This window comes from Dermochelys coriacea, chromosome 2 (assembly GCF_009764565.3).
Source record: "Dermochelys coriacea isolate rDerCor1 chromosome 2, rDerCor1.pri.v4, whole genome shotgun sequence".
NCBI classification, from domain to species: domain Eukaryota; kingdom Metazoa; phylum Chordata; order Testudines; family Dermochelyidae; genus Dermochelys; species Dermochelys coriacea.
Genome location: NC_050069.1, coordinates 69,654,335 through 69,671,903, shown reverse-complemented (window position 1 = coordinate 69,671,903; position 17,569 = coordinate 69,654,335). Strand labels below are relative to the sequence as shown.

At 42.6% G+C, this 17,569-nt stretch overlaps 1 protein-coding gene across 1 annotated transcript; it reads right to left on the bottom strand.

Moving 5' to 3' along the window:
• Positions 1-246: 246 nt before the first annotated feature.
• On the bottom strand, positions 247-16,471 carry LOC122458477 (transmembrane protein 68-like). The gene is made up of 5 exons (XM_043507107.1): positions 16,266-16,471; positions 14,797-14,851; positions 7,297-7,357; positions 6,683-6,822; positions 247-585 (listed from the first exon to the last, which is right to left on the bottom strand). The coding sequence occupies exons 1-5, from the start codon at positions 16,469-16,471 to the stop codon at positions 481-483; spliced, it is 567 nt and encodes a 188-aa protein (XP_043363042.1). The 3' UTR covers positions 247-480.
• Between the last annotated feature and the right edge of the window lie 1,098 nt (positions 16,472-17,569).

The following is a 17,569-nucleotide window of genomic DNA, read 5'->3' as shown; positions in this document are numbered from 1 at the left end:
TAAATTTATGTGCACCTTTTTAAATATTAAATACAGTTATAAGTGTGTTATAGACAAAAAGTTTTGACATCTTTCTCTCATCCGGTCTGGACAGGGGCTGTCTTTCTCAATTGGAACAGACCAAACACCAAATTTTCTAATATAGACTCCCTCTATAATCAGCTCCCCACAGCATGCTTCTAATGCTACACAAGCTCTAACTTTTATGTCAGAATAATGTCTGCTGTCATTTGGTTTAAGAATCTCGAATCAATTTCTCTCAGGATAATGATTCTCTTAATTTCCTTTTCTTTTATTATTTGGATTGAAGTTGCCAGACCAGATGAGAGAGAGAGAGAGAGATTTTAAGGCAGTGATGTGACTGAATGTTTGATGCATGTAGTTTGCAGTCTCTTGTCCTTTTAAGAAAACTACAATTTTTCCTCCCACAAGTTACACTAATAGTTTTTAATATTTAACAACAACATATATTTAAATACACTAGTCTTCTTTCTGATGTTTATCAAATCGTTCCAACAGAGCTCTTAGTATACTTCCTGGTAGTTTTTGGTGTCTGTCTCTTAGCGTTTCAATGGCAATCTTAGTCTGTTGAGAGAAAGAAAGAAAGAGGGGGAAACCTTTTATATTTCAAGAATCACTACTTTAATCATCATCCTCTTCCAGTTTTCCAAGGATGCTAAAGATATACATAAACTCTGTGGAAAATGTTGGGGGAGGAGAAGGCAGGAAGAGTAAATTCTTCACAAGATCCCATGAAGCCCATGCTGAGGAACAGTCTCATTCCCACACACCTGTGTATTTTCCCCTGTGATAACCAAGCATACTAAACAGCCAGATCTACATATGCAAAAGTGACAGGTTTCAGAGTAGCAGCCGTGTTAGTCTGTATTCGCAAAAAGAAAAGGAGTACTTGTGGCACCTTAGAGACTAACAAATTTATTTGAGCATAAACTTTCGTGAGCTATAGCTCACTTCATCGGAAGTGAGCTGTAGCTCACGAAAGCTTATGCTCAAATAAATTCGCATATATGCAAAAGTGACATGAAAATATTAGCTCACTACCATTCCATCTTGCAAACCCTTAGGCATATGCATAACTCAGGAGATTAATTTCGTTCGCTTCAATAGGACTTCAGATACAAGTGAAATTATTCACTTATATTTGCAGGTTGAGCCCTTAAACTGTGTGACTCGATATAATTTCATATTTAAGTTTCACAGTTTTTCAACTGGAGTTGTTATAAAGATCTTTTAACAAAGCTATCACTGTGGAAATCTATTCAGATGTAAAACCTCTGATGCAAGGTGTAGAAGGCAGTTTTCCTCTTCAAAAACAGCTACTATCTTTTCAACCCCTCTTTTAAATGTTTACCGTTCATTAAAATATGCATCAAATAAAAAGGGAGGTGTAGGATGTAAAAGGATAGTTCCTTAAGCAGTTTACAAACCCTGGATTTTCAGACATGTTAAATCTCATCTACTGAATAATTTTGCTCAGACTAAAATCTGATGAATATTCAGCCTCAACCCTTTCCTTTGCTCTGTTGTAATGAATAGGGCCCAGAGGGCCTTCTCCGCTTATGAGCTTAACGGATGGAAAGTGGGTAGAAGTTCATAATTGTCACAATCCCTTGCTTTACAACATTATTTAAGAAAAGGAAAAAGGAGATTGAATTAAACAGAGAGGATCTACTGACAGCACCCAAGGACTGTACTTAACATCATGTTTGGTAAACAGAGGAGAATGGGACTGGAACTCAATGGACCAAAATTGGTTCTTCAATTAGGACTGGAAATTAGTCCTAACTGGTGGACAAAATGGGCTATTCTGCCCATCACCCCCTTTTGGGATCCTTTTAGAGACTTTGTGAGACAAAAGGAAAAACCATTAGCACTACTGCAGCTGCTGCTGGGGGATTTTCATCTGACACATGGACCTTGGCACACCAGTTGGAATGCCTAACCAAGGCCATCCTTAGACATATGTGGCTGCGCACTTGAAAATTTGGGACATCTCTGGGTCTTACAGTCCACCCACCTGCCTCTTCCTATCCCTGTTCTGACCCTCCCTGCAGGCTCCCACAGCTAGCTGCTGCAGCCTGATGTCTCTTACTCTGGAGGGGATCTAGTAACTTAAAAGTGAAAAAGACTTACAGCCTGCCAGACCGATTAGCAGAACATTGAAACTGTTAAAGAGCCATTCAAGTGGTAATGAACCCATTTAACAGGCATTTGCCAACCCCCAGGTATGTACTGTCAGTTTCTGAATTTACTGACAAAAACAGTTGTGCATTACTGTAATATTTACAAAAAGAAAAGGAGTACTTGTGGCACCTTAGAGACTAACAAATTTATCAGAGCATAAGCTTTCCAGAGCTACAGCTCACTTCATCAGATGCATCCGATGAAGTGAGCTGTAGCTCATGAAAGCTTATGCTCTAATAATTTGTTAGTCTCTAAGGTGCCACAAGTACTCCTTTTCTTTTGCGAATACAGACTAACACGGCTGCTACTCTGAAACCTGTAATATTTACTTAGAACATGTTAGTCTACAGGACCTTAGTTTAAAATATGCTTTAAAAATATTTCATTAGTGTGTTGCTGAAGATGATAAAATCACATCTCTAAAAAAAATCCTTGCATAGATTTTTAGATGCACTATCTGAGTATCCATCTTTAGCCTTAAATGCTTGGATCTTCAGACATAATTTTTTAAATAAAGGGATCACCCTTATCTAAAATACACATTTTAATGTTAATTACTATAACACAAAAAACTTGCTTCCAAAGTCTTCCTATCCTTTCTGTCCACCACTTTCTCCCTTCACACCCCTGCTGAAGAGAGCCCAAAGGACAACGCCCCTTTCCTGACAGATAGCTGGACAAACAAGTTTCAGAGTAGCAGCCGTGTTAGTCTGTATTCACAAAAAGAAAAGGAGTACTTGTGGCACCTTAGAGACTAACAAATTTATTTGAGCATAAGCTTTCGTGAGCTACAGCATCTGATGAAGTGAGCTGTAGCTCACGAAAGCTTATGCTCAAATAAATTTGTTAGTCTCTAAGGTGCCACAAGTACTCCTTTTCTCTTTGGACAAACAAGTTTACCTTTCTTCTGACTATTTGAGGAACTAGTTTTAAGAGAACCCTCTAGCAAAATCAGTACCTAAGATAAATATAAAATCCTTTGTTATGCCTAACATCTTTAGAAACATATTTTTTAAAGTTGGTGAAATTTCATAAACATGTCTTTTGTTATGGAGATCACACAAAGTAAATTAGTGTTCCCTTTTTCTAAAAACAATGAACATTGCTATGAACACACTAACCCTCTATGACTGATTAATTTAAAATCATGTCTTTGTTTTAGTGAGTTAAATATGGAATTATTACCTTATGAAGGCTTAAGAGTACATTTAAAATATAAAATCATCTTAGAAATACTGATTAAGAAAATATAAAGCAGAGAAGAGCTGCATCATGTATTCCATAATAGTTAAGGATGTATTCAGCACAACAGCTGACTTGCCCTTACTACACAGTTTTTGCAAATAAATCCCTGACAAACTTCAGTGTATATCAAAAAACCTATAACTGACATTTTTTATTCCCAAATTTAGTGCTTTTCATTAGGTCCCTTCTGTGTGTCCAGTCTTCACCTTCTGGCATGCAGTGGAAAACATGGCTCCACCTTTTTTAGAAAGAAATTGCAGAAGAGTGTTTTTTTCAATGTGATTTGCTTCATTTGGGTTCAGGGATTTGGCTGGAAGGGGGTGATCAGGGAGGGAAGAGGAGAGACACAGTGGGGAGAGGGCGGGGCCTGGAGCAGTGTGGGGTGGGGCCTGGAGCAGAGCAGGGGTGGTGTATGGGCGGGGCCACTGGCGGGCTGGGGAGCTAACCTCACCAAGTGGCAGCTTCGCCCACAACCCGACAGCAGGTAAGAGAAGGTCGGCTCCCACACGCTAAGCGTGCGCTTCAGTCTCCTTAGGCAGGGGCCGTATTCACAGAGCTGAATGCGTTGGCATGATGCATTCTGCATGACGGAGAGGATACAGGAGTCTCTGCTGTGAACTGTGAGAGTCTGCTGCCGTGAGGCGGGTTGGGCGGCTTGGTATCCTTTGCTGCCTCGTCCTTCCTCCTCCCCCCCCCCCCGGGCTGCGAGCCCAGGCTGCGGTTGGGCATAGGGGCACCAGTTTAATAATATTGCATAGGGCCCCATAAACTCTAAGGATGACCCTGTGCCTAACCATCACCATTGCCCCAGCAAGGACCCCAACTTGATACATGAGGTCCAACTCTGTCCTCCTCTCTCGTGTCCCCCTTTCTGTCCTCACCATCTACCTCTCTCAGCTTTCTGCCTAATCCGGAGACCAAAAGCATCACATGGTCCCAGCATAACAAGGTGAGACAGTCCATCCAACTCTGCCAGTCAGAGAACGACTGGCAAAGGCAAGGGACCTGAACCTGTACGAGGAGACTTTGGCAAACCAATAAAGTGCCTGAAACTACTATGGCTTATTGCTAAAAGCAGCCAAGTATCTGGAGATCAAGATACTTTCAAATCTGGAGGGGGGGGAAAGGCTTTTGTCTGTCTGTGTGATCCCTTTGCTGGGAACAGATCAAGGATGCTAGCCCTCCAACTCCTGTAAAGTTAGTAAGTAATCTAGCTAGAAAATGCATTAGGTTTTCTTTGTTTTGGCTTATGAAATTTGCTGTGCTGGAGGAAATGTGTATTCCTGTTTTTGTGTCTTTTTGTAACTTAAGGTTTTGCCTAGAGGGATTCTCTGTTTTGAATCTGACTGCCCGTAAGATTATCTTCTGTTCTGATCTTACAGAGTTGTTCTCTTATTTTTTTTGTTCTAATAAAAGTTCTGTTTTTTTAAGAATCTGATTGGGTTTTTTTGGGTCTGAAAAATCCAAGGCTGGTTTGTGCTTATCTTGTTTTTTCCTCAAGCTCCCCAGGAAAGGGGGTGTAAGGGCTTGGGGGGATATTTTGGGGAAATTGGAACTCCAAGTGGTCCTTTCCCTGTTCTTTGTCTAAATCACTTGGTGGTGGCAGCATACTGTTCAAGGACAAGGCAAAGTTTGTGCCTTGGGAAAGTTTTTAACCTAAGCTGGTAAAAATAAGCTTAGGGAGTCTTTCATGCAGGTCCCCACATCTGTACCCTAGAGTTCAGAGTAGGGAGGGAACCCTGACAGAACCTAAGTATTTTCACTCAGATCAAAATAAAATGAGATGTATTATAAACAAGATACCTAAATTCAACCTACTTTGTGCCACACAGGACTTTTTTTTTTTTTTTGGTTCAAGACATATATTCCCAATCTTTTTCCTAAGGTAGGACACACCATATCAGAGAATTTTTTTCTCTGATATGAATCTGATCTGATAGGAATGATCGAGATAGTATCCCACTGGCAACTAAGCTGATTGCTTACATCCAAAAGTAACTTCACAGAAGTATTTCCATCTCTTTGACTGAGGGAGTGCATCTTCACAGGGTTTACAACTTAGCAGTGATTGCAGACACTCAGCTGCTGTTGGACAATAATATGACAGCAATAACCCAGTCAGCTTTTTACCTTCTTTGTCTGATTAGGACCTTGTATCCTTTAAAGACACACCTCTGCCATTTGCACCCTTATTACCCAAGAGTAGACTTTTGCAATGTGCTTTCTTTAGAGCTACACATTAAAAGCATTCAGAGAGGAACACTAGGGCAGAAAACAGTGGAACTCTGATTGAGTAAGGCATCATTCTGGGAATACATGACATCAGTACTCTGGGATTTGTGTAATGGTCTCTGGGTGGAATTTAAGGTGTTGGCTATGACTTAGGAAGCCTTAAATAGCCTGTGACCTGCCTACCTGAGAAATTGCCTCTCTCCCTGTGCCATAATGCCACAGCTGTGGTCACCAGAGGCACTCAAGCTGAATCCCCTTCATTGGAAGGGAGAGAGTAGTGGATAGCAGGGCATTCTCTGTGAGGGCTCTAAGATTTTAGAACTTGCTCTAAATAGCTGCCAGACATCTGTTAGATGGGTTTTTGGAGGGGGCTGAAGTATACCGTCTGGAACTACAAATGTGTGGAAAGAAGCTCTTCTGTGGCTGGCTGGCTGGGAGAGTTCTTCTCTGAAAGATTGTTTTAATGCTGCTGGGGTTTTGTTGTAATATTAAGTATGTGTTAGGCACCAGAGCCTTGTGTGGGCATTTATAAAGTTATTAATTTACGTCAGTTTAAATAATGTAATGTAATGCAATGTATTTTAGCTTCTTTTAAGACAGTTTACCATCTGGAAACAAGGAGCACAGCCACGACCTTGTGATTAGCCAACTCTTCACCGACCAACAGCAAGTGCTCCACAGAACACAGTTCAGAAACCTCTGGTGTAAAGTATTGAGGGAGAAGGCCAGGGAGGATGGTGATGAGAGTCGAACAATGCACAAATCTGTGGAGGAATCTAACAGTATAAGATAGTGTTATCAGGATAAAATGATATTTCAGCTGGAGATACGTTATTGAATAAAAGTACACTATGTAAGATGGCTGATGTACTGTAAGAAAGTTTACTTCATAAGAAACCAATAGACATGGAATTTAATATCAAATACTTCAGACCTAACTGACATAATTTAAACTAGGACTGTAGGCTCCCGAAAGTTTCAAAGAGAACATCCAACTTACCTTATCATCTAGTTCCGTAGCTGTTATATTTGGATTATATGGAATGGGATCTCCAACATATGTGCGAAGTTTCATTGGGAACCCTCCATATCCAGGAATGAGTGGCAATCGAGAATGTTCATATAACCACCTAAAAAACCCTGTGAATTAAAAAAAAAAAAGCGGGACGTGGTGGTGTTACATTTTGGGAGAGAACCTTAGAAGCCAGCAGAGTCCCTGAATCAGAATGATTCTGGATTGCAACTAACAAATTTTAAATGATATAGGTGTTTGATGAAAGACTACATAAGGTAGGTCAAACAATATGCAGCACACATAATCTTGAAAAGAATTATCTACTCTTACATTACCCTCCTGCATACTCATGATCAGGTTAAGATGGGTCACCATGTAGAGAACAATTAATGCTTAGTCCACTAAATGCATATTCAGATTATATAACCCATGTGCACTTCAGTTTACATGACAAAGAAATAGTTACTAGGGTTAAAAGAAAACAACAGATTCGAAAGAAATTCACAAGACTAGTATTTCCCAGAAACAGATGATTTTGAAAATATAAATAAAAGAAAAACTCCAAGAATTTGAAAAGATGCATATGAAGTAAATCTTACCTATTTTTCCAAGTGTCTGATATCCTTCCTGAATATTCTGTGTAAACAAAGGGATGATGGGCTAAGAAATAAGGAAAAAGAAGTGGTAAGACTTTGGACAATAGTTCAGCCTCCATTTTTGTTTTAAATATTTCATCATCTATGTAGAGGGACATTCTGAATCTATATTACATGGTTATAGTCCACTTTACCATCCCGTTAAGTCAAAATGAAACTGATACGTTATCATGTCTAGAAACTCAAAAGGAGTCGCATGTTTGTCAGGAAAAACTACAGCTACTTTGTAGCAGATGAGGTTCCATTTGCTGAAGGTTCTTAGATCCTATGTCACATGTTGCTGTTATCACGAACACCAAAAGAACACTGACAGGATAACATTTAGAAGCAGAAAAAATAATTCCACAGATATCAGAATTTTCAATTTCAAGAGTTTGTTCAACAATTTTTTTCAGTGCCAAGAAGTCAGAATTAGTGATTTAGACAAACAATCATCCAGACATATATTATTTTGGTAACGAAATCTTGCAAAAATCCTATAGAAAACAGACTACGCAATGTAAGATCTTACTTTTACTATGAAACACCTGCAAATCTTGTGGCAGGGGACAAGAAAGGATGATCATGTGTAACTGAATGTTTCCTTTCTAATGCCTTTAATATTTAAAATAGTTTTAAGTTGTAATTTCTCAGAGAATTATATTTCCTCAAATATGATGCAGATCATTGTCTCTCTAAAGCATATATTGAGCTAGTAGAGGTCACATCACGTCACAGCAGAGGTTCTTCCTAAATGTTATGTTGAGACAGTGTCTTCATTATTGTTATTATAGATCGAGTGCCAACCACATACATGGCATGGTATAAAACTTTGCTTCCCCTTCAGTTCCTATCCCAACAGGTTATCAGAGACATGAATTAGAGCAGAGATTCTTAAACTTTTTTATAGTGTAGAGCAGTGGTTCTCAAAGCCGGTCTGCCGCTTGTGCAGGGAAAGTCCCTGGAGGGCCAGACCGGTTTGTTTACCTGCCATGTCCACAGGTTCGGCCAATCACGGCTCCCACTGGCCGCGGTTTGCCGCTCTAGGCCAATGGGGGCTGCAGAAAGCAGCACGGGCCAAGGGACGTGCTGGCCGTCCTTCCCGCAGCCCCCATTGGCCTGGAGCAGCAAACCGTGGCCAGTGGGAGCCACGATTGGCCGAACTTGCGGACACAGCAGGTAAACAAACCGGTCCGGCCCACCAGGGGCTTTTCCTGCACAAGCAGTGGACCGGCTTTGAGAACCACTGGTGTAGACCACATCTTAACAGAGAGTGTATTTCTTGTGCAACATCCCTACAACAACTGCTGAGAGGGAAAAGTAACATCAGGATCTATCAAGCGTTCTTAATTACACTACCCACCTGGTGAAGTGAAGAAACAGATTGACAGAGCCGGAAGGGTACCCAGAAGTCCCCTACTACAAGACAGGACTAACAAAGAAAGTAACAGAATGCCACTTGCCATCACCTACAGCCCCAAAATAAAACCTTTCCAGCGCATCATCAAGGATCTGCAACCTATCCTGAAGGACTATCCCTCACTCTCACAGACCTTGGGAGACAGGCCAGTCCTCGCTTACAGACAGCCACCCTAACCTGAAGCAAATACTCACCAGCAACTACACGCCACACAACAAAAACACCAACCCAGGAACCAAAGCCTGCACCAAAGCCCGGTGCCAACTCTGTCCACATATCTATTCAAGGGACACCATCATAGGACCTAACCACATCAGCCACACGATCAGGGGCTTGTTCATCTGCACATCTACCAATGTGATATATGCCATCATGTGCCAGCAATGCCCCTCTGCCATGTACATTGGCCAAACCGGACAGTCTCTACACAAGAGAATAAATGGACACAAATCTGACATCAGGAATCATAACATTCAAAAACCAGTAGGAGAACACTTCAGTCTCTCTGGTCACTTAATAACAGACCTAAAAGGGGCAATTCTTCAACAAAAAATTCAAAAACAGACTCCAATGTAAAACTGCAGAACTGGAATAAATTTGCAAAATGGACACCATCAGATAAAGTCACTACAAAACCTAAATTTTAGAGGGAACCAAAGCTGGACCTAATGGGGCTCCAGTTCCTGGAGCACTTCAATTGTTTTGACTTACCGGAAGCCACAGGAGTCAAGACTGGCCTCTTGGACTTTGGATCCAACAACTGTCCAGATCCAGAGGGATGAGAAGAAGGAACTATAATTGAGTCTGTCTGTTCTGGCAGACTCTGAGTCTAAAAGTCTGGCAAATAGAACACCTAGAAGGAGAGAATCCCTCTCTTGAGGTACCACATGTGGTCGTCAGACACAGGGAAGACAGTGGGACATGAAGTGGACCTCTTGAATCCCATCTTCTCCTTCAGTTCTGCCATAACCTGGAACCGAGCTATGCACTAACTGACTATACCTAGACTAACACTAACTAGGTACAAGAAAGAACACTTCAGACAGAAAGGACACCAGATCCAAAGAGACTGGAGCAGTTCACTTCCATCCAGACATGCAGTTTGAAGGAACTGAGGTGGTGAAGAGCTCAGGTCACCCCACCCCTTATAGCCTCATTTTCAAAACATTTGGAGATGGTGACAGGTATATATATATCTTCCTACTGTATTTTCCACTGCATACATCCGATGAAATGGGTTTTAGCCCACGGAAGCTTATGCCCAAATAAATTTGTTAGTCTCTAAGGTGCCACAAGTACTCCTCGTTTTTTTTAATGATACAGACTAACAGAGCTACCACTCTGAAACCTATTCTCAAGCAGTGCTACTCAACCTTTTTGATGACAGGGACTGGCTTCCTAACTGCCTTCCTAAAGTGAGTCAGCAAGATCTCAAGGGACCAGTCGTTGAGAAACACTGTTTTGGAGAAACAGTTAGCTGCCCCCCAATAATAGGGAGCAGGCAGGATACCCAACTAAAACAGTCAGAATAATAGATCCTTATGTATGAGAAATGCTTTTTGTCAAGAGGGATAGCTCAGTGGTTTGAGCATTGGCCTGCTAAACCTAGGGTTGTAAGCTCAGTCCTTGAGAGGGCCATTTAGGGATCTGGGGCAAAAATTGGGGATTGGTCCTGCTTTGAGCAGGGGGTTGGACAAGATGACCTCCTGAGGTCCCTTCCAACCCTGATATTCTGTGAAGAACCATCTCTTCAGATTTTATTCCTAATGGACATCAGGGTTACCTGCTTTCAGAAGTGATATTTGCTTTTTAAAATATGAACCAGGCTTTTTCAAAGAAAATTAAGAAAAAAATATGGTTTAAGAACTTAAACTACTAACAAAATACCCATACCACTTTAAATTCACAAAAAGCACATGTTTAAATATATAGAGATCAGTCAAGGACCTGTCAAAAACTGGTTGGTGTAACAAAAGATGGTCTCTTAATAAAAAAAATATGCCAAGTGTGGGGATATTCTGGGGCACTTTCTTTAGGTAGGAGGTTGCCTAATAAAGGAATGCACTCCAAGCTGGAAGTTTTGTTTGTTTAACATGCCAAATGTAGGTTCAGAGTCCTGCATTCTCCTGCAAGAGCAGACAGTGATACAACAAGAGTTCTTTAAATATTTCAGTTCCCTTTTCTGCTTTAGGTGTTGCAATGTTATGAACACTTGCAAAAAAAAATACACAACACTGAGCAGAGGTCCTGACAAGTAAATGAAATAAGAAGTGATTTTTCAACTATGCTATTTTACCGTGTATTTGTATATATACTTTAGTTATCGATGTAGAATCTTAACTATTTCCTTGTATTTGTTTAAAAAAAGCATCTCAGTTCATCCCAAAGTGTAATTTTAGTCTAAAAAGACTATGTAAAAGTAGCATCTTACTCACAGATTAAAACTAGAAGAAAGGAATAAGTGGCTTTCCCATCTACAGTAACTCCTAGCTTAACACTGTAGTTACGTTCCTGAAAAATGCGACTTTAAGCGAAACGATGTTAAGCTAATCCAATTTCCCCATAAGAATTAATGTAAATAGTGGGGGTTAGGTTCCAGGGAAATTTTTTTCCCCAAACAAAAGACTAATATATATATATACACACACACACACACACACACATACATACACAGTATAAGTTTTAAACAAACAATACTGGTACACAGCGATGATAATTGTGAAGCTTGGTTGAGGTGGTGAAGTCAGAGGGTGGGATATTTCCCAGGGAATGCCTTACTGCTAAATGATGAACTAGCAATCGGCTGAGCCCTCAAGGGTTAACCCATTATTGTTAATGTAGCCTCACACTCTACAAGGCAGCACGAATGGAGAAAGGGGAGATAGCATGGCAGACAGAGACAGAGACACACACCCTGTGTGTGTGAGAGAGAGAGAGAGATGCACATTGTCCCTTTAAGTACCCTGACCCCACTCTAAGTACATTGCCTTTTAAAGTAGATCAGCAAGTTGAGACAGCAGCTGCTGCTGAGCTCCGTCCTGAGCCCTGTCATGTCCCATCTGCACCCCCACCCCTGCTCTACGGGAATGGGGTAAGTGGGGTGCAGGAGCAGGGGGAGGGGGACACCCTGACATTAGCCCCCCTCTTCCTCTCCGCCCCGTACAGCAAGCAGGAGGCTCCGGGGAGCAGCTCCAAGGCAGAGGGCAGGAGCAGCACATGACAGTGAGGGGAGCAACAGCTAAAATGCCAGAAATGGACAGCCTGCTGGGCAGCTGCCACACAGGGCACTTAGGGGAGCGGGAGCTGAGAGGGGGGCTGCCGATCCACCCTGGTTCCAAGACCCCACCAGCTAGCTCCAACAGGCTGCTATTCCTGCAAGCAATGGACAAAGCAGGCATTGCGCAACTTTAAACAAGCTTATTCCCTCATTGATCAGCAACGTAACCACGAAACATCGTTAACTGGGATGACTTTAGGTGAGGAGTGACTGTATTTGTACAGAATCTAAGTACTGATTTCCCCCTTGCAGAATCCCAAAGCCTAGGCTCCAGCCTGAACCCGAATCTCTAAACCGCAATTAAACAGCCACTGAGCCCGGGCCCAAGTCAGCAGACACAGGCCAGCCGCAAGTTTTAACTGTAGTGTAGACATAGTCTGAGAAGCTGAAACACACTGATTCTGCTACAAAGGCCTTACACTTTCATGAGCAGGGGAAGGGAGAGAAAATTCAAGGCCAAAAGGAGTTAACTCCTTCATTTAAATGAAGTGTTGATGCCTGTGTGTCTTAGTTTTACCCCTCAAAACTAATTTGTGTCTGGAAATTCTTGGAAGCTTCAACACTCCCCTCTCACCCACACCAAAACTTGTGAACTTTGAGCAGCAAGTAGCATGATAAATAGCCTCACCAAACCATACAGAGAGGAATTATTAACAACTCCCTGTTTCAGATGTGATGCATTGGTCTTTTGTGCTGTCATATTGTATCACAAACTTACATCCAAATACGCTGCCTACTTTCAATCCCAAGCAGGGTCCAGTGTATTCCATGATTGGAGAATCTGATGCAGAATTTACTCCTTGGTGCACAATTGTGCTCCAGAATCTTAGCGCTCTCTTGTTTAATTGTTTCTAGCCTTTATGTTTGCAGAGATAACCTTGACAACGTGAAGTGAGTAAATCAATGAAATAATGTCTTCCTGAGTCTACAGAGAGTAATACCTGTAAGAGGTGTAAACTGCTCTGCTCATCTCAATCACAGCACCATGAATTCAGTCTCCTTCTCTCCCCATGAGTGCCAAGTATTGGAAGGAGACAGAAGCGTATGATGGTGGGCTGGGTTGCCAAGACCCAACACCAAGGCCCAATGAAGCTAGCTATGTGCACCACTTTCCCTGATACATACTGGGGGTAGGAGAGGGACATTCTTACTCAGACTGCCTTGCCAACACGGTAGGAGCCAAAATCCTGGGAATTAAACTGGGTCATTGGAGAGATTAATCAAAATCCCAACCTCAAATAATCACTATTCAGTTCAACATCAAGGAGTATTTTCAGCTATAAATGACAGGGTCTGTTGTGTGTGCTGTGGCAGGGAAAGACAGGGAGAATTAAGGGTGTTTTCTAGAAGTGAATAAGTTATTAATATTGGCACCGAATTTAGGGGTTGTTACTGCAGAATTTGGTTCCAGTGCACCTATTGCAGGCCTTGACATTGTTTATTGGATGCCTACTAGCCAGAGATAAATATAAACAACTAGCTAAATCCCTGCATGTAAGATGCAGAGGTAAGGTGTTATCGAGAAGGACAGACCCCCTAACCCCAGGCTTTTGGGAAAGGGGAGGATGCAGAAATTTCTGCTAGGATGCTGACCGTAGTCTCTGTTTGTGGGTTTCATCTTTCATATCAGCCTCTAGATAGCGGAAGTCATAGAAATTTAAAATTTTCTGTATCAGGGGAGTTTTTCAGGCTCTGTATCTACTGCATTAACTTTATCCATTATGCCTATGATTCTAATTTAAGCAAAAAACCCACAATCGATCATATGTCTGGCAGTTCTAATATTTATAAACCCACACCAGTACTTATGTTCCTTTTCTACAGTAGGCTTTTTCTTAAAAATTTCCCACCACTGCTACGAGAAGGGGAATCACAATGATGATAAGAACATTTTTACATAGAAGTCAAGTGTAGACTCAGCTAGGGAGTAACAAACAGCATTAAATGATAAAAGCTTTTGTTATTACCAGCTTGGGCTGGATAAGAACCAATGGCCTACCTGAAAGCCTCCATCATTCCTATTATCTATGATGGCTCAAAATTCCCAGGAAATGTCAACAAATTCTCATATCTATCAGTGATCCCCATCTGAGTGCAACTATAGTTCAGCCACAAAAAGTTCAGGATACCAGTTTTTAATAATCAAATGATAGCATCTCACAATACAATAGTGTTCAGAGAAAAATGTCTTACCATGCCACAGTTTTCCACACATACTAAATACAGATGCCACCATGAACCTTTTGTTGTCCCATGACTTACTGGAGAAATCCTCATCTAGGCCATTCTTTCTCTTGTAAATGTGCAGGAGACAATTTAAAAAACAACTAACGCTTATAAAAATTAAAATAGGTGCAAAGAATATTATGTGTAACACCCAGAAGCCGAAGCCGATATATTATAAATAGTGGTACTCCACACCAGTCCATTGTTCTAATATGCAAGTCAGCCAGGTCGAACTCATCACTGATTCCTGCCATGAAGTAAGGGATTCACTTTTACTTAACATCTTCTGTTAAAAATATTAGGCAAACGGAGTCAAACTCTCTTCGTAATCAAAGCAGCTTCTTAATCTTGCCACTAGAAAGAGAGAAAACACTGTTCATTTATTCCTGCTACTACCAGAGAAGTTGAAGACATGCTTTCATTGTATTTAAATGATGTTCTTAATATCCTGTTTTTCTCATGTGAAGTAGGACTTTGATAGAAGTATTTTTAAACACAGTGCAGTAGTGCCAGAGGAAAATCAGCAGAAGAAGGGACTGACCACAGCCGAGGAATCCTGGCAGTGGCCAGTGATGGACTGAAGTTTCATGGAAGGCCTGTGCAAGGGGGTAAGGAGCAACACTGATGGGCATTAGGTGATGGTTAGAGAGAGGGAGCGCTGAAAGAATAGACCTGAGACGCAAGCATTTTTATTCAGAACAAGATTCAATGAGTGGTCCCACAACTCTTAAATTGGAAACCTGCCATTGTATTTGACAAATATTCTTATATGGACACTATCAACTTTAAATCAAATCAATTTTAACAATAGTCAGTTAGAAATAGTTTCAGCTCCTAGCTGTGCACCTGAACCCATATGCCATTGTTTGTGAGTTTGCAATCACATTTTAGTCTTTAATTATATTTTCTTCCCTTTGCTCCATGGAAAACCCAACCAAGAGAACCTGATTGGCTGCACAAGAGGACTGGTGAAACTGTCTACATAAAAAGAAAAGGAGTACTTGTGGCACCTTAGACACTAACAAATTTTGTGAGCTACAGCTTATGCTCAAATAAATTTGTTAGTCTCTAAGGTGCCACAAGCACTCCTTTTCTTTTTGCAAATATAGACTAACACGGCTGCTACTCTGAAACCTGTCTATACACAGAATGCAATCATGTGAACATAGGAATTGTCAGATGGGCCAGTGTTTTAATTTGGTCCAGTGTTCTGTCTCTATCAGTGACCATTACAAGATGCAAGAAACGCTGAAGTAGGCATTTATGGAATAACTGCTCCTATTCTGTTCTCTTTATACTCTACAGCACACCCATCATTCTGGTAATCTAGTGCCCATCAATTAGAAGTTAGTTAATCCCTGAAGAATAAGAGTTGATCACTTCAATTTTCTTAAATATTACCTAACCTTCCTGCAGATGCTCCCTGAATCCATATAAACATCTAACTTCTGTGTGTCTGTGTGGCCTGCTAAACTCTTGGCCTAAATGATATATTGTGGCAGAGTTTCCACGTTCTAAATATGCATTAGGTAAAAGATCCTTTTATCCCTTTTAAATGGGAGCATGTTAATTTCCTTGAAAGTCCCATTGCTGCCTTATGAGAGAGAATAGCGTTGAGAGAAGCTTAGCAAACCATCGCCTCTTCTGCCTCCAGCTCTAAACAGTCCCAATCTTCCCAACCTCTCTACCTACACAAGCTTTCCCCTGCTTCTCAGCTTCATTTTGTTTGTTGCCCCTGGCTGAGCCCCCTCTAGTGTGTCAAATGCACAAACTAAACTAAAGGAACCGCTGTAGTCACGCGAGCCGCCCCATGGCGCAGGGCACAAGGCGCAGGGAGGCGCCTGCGCAGGGCAGAGGCTGCGCTGCGGCCCGGGGAACGGGAAGGCCGCGGCTGCTCCGCGGGCCGCTGTCACGCTGCGTGGGGCGCGCTCGCCTCAGTGGAGCAGCCGCCGCTTGGAGCCCGCCCATCCCCACACGTGCCCCCTGCGCTCAAGGATTCCTGCGGCTCACCTGGCTCTGGCTCTGAGCTCCGCGCTCCGCTTTGTCTCCAGCACCGCTGGGTCCCGGCCAGGGTGAGCAGGGCGCGGGGGCGGCACCCGGCAGAAAGGCTGGTGCCAGCTCCGGCTGCTTGTGAAAAGTGCCCAGAGGCACAAGCGGGAGCCACCCCTCCTGTCCTGGGCCCTATCGCCGGGGCCCCCAGCCTTGGGAGCGAGCATGAACCAGGATTGAAAAAACACCCCCGGGAACAACAGAAGTTTTAGCGATGAACAGCGCGGTCCTGGGACCTCGAGGAAGCTACCACCCCACTTGGGGGTGGTTTTATTTTGTAGACGGGAGAGCTCGCTCCCAGCGATATAGAGCGGCCACCCACCTTACCACCGGGTGGGTGCAACGAAAAAGCCGTGCCATTGTAAAGGTTGCAGTGTAGACAACCACTATTCCTCTCCCTTCCACCCCGAATGATAAAACCTAGTCCCGAGGCTCATAAGCCTCCGATAGTAGCACCCTGGTCTCCACTACGAGTTTAGGTCGAATTTAGCAGCGTTAGATCGATTTAACCCTGCACCTGTCCACACAACGAAGCCATTTTTTCTTTTACTTAAAGGGCTCTTAAAATCGATTTCTATACCCCTCCCCCGACGAGGGGATTAGCATTGAAATTGACCTTGCCAAGTCGAATTTGGAATAGTGTGGTCGCAATTCGACGGTATTGGCCTCAGGGAGCTATCCCAGAGTGCTCCATTGTGACCGCTCTGGACAGCGCTCTCAACTCAGATGCACTGGCCAGGTAGACAGGAAAAGGCCCACGAACTTTTGAATCTCATTTCCTGTTTGGCCAGCGTGGCAAGCTGCAGGTGAGCGCAGATCTCATCAGCACAGGTGACCATGCAGTTCCAGAATCGCAAAAGAGCTCCAGCATGGACCGAACAGGAGGTATGGGAGTTGATCGCTGTATGGGGAGACAAATCCATGCTATCTGAACTCCATTCCAAAAGACGAAATGCCCAAACATTTGAAAAAAATCTCCCAAGGGTATGAAGGACAGAGGCTATAACAGGGACCCGCAGCAGTGCAGCATGAAACATAAGAAACTTAAGCAAGCCTACCAAAAACCAGAGATCCAAACAGCCACTCAGGATCAAAGCCCCAGACAGGCCACTTCTATGATTAGCTGCATGCCATTCTACGGGCTGCAGCCACCACTACTCAATTCCTGTGCTTTGACTCCACGCAGCAGGGATGCACACTTTGGGGACAAGGAAGATGAAGAGGAGGAGGAGGCGGCTGAAGATAGCGCACAGCAAGCAAGTGGA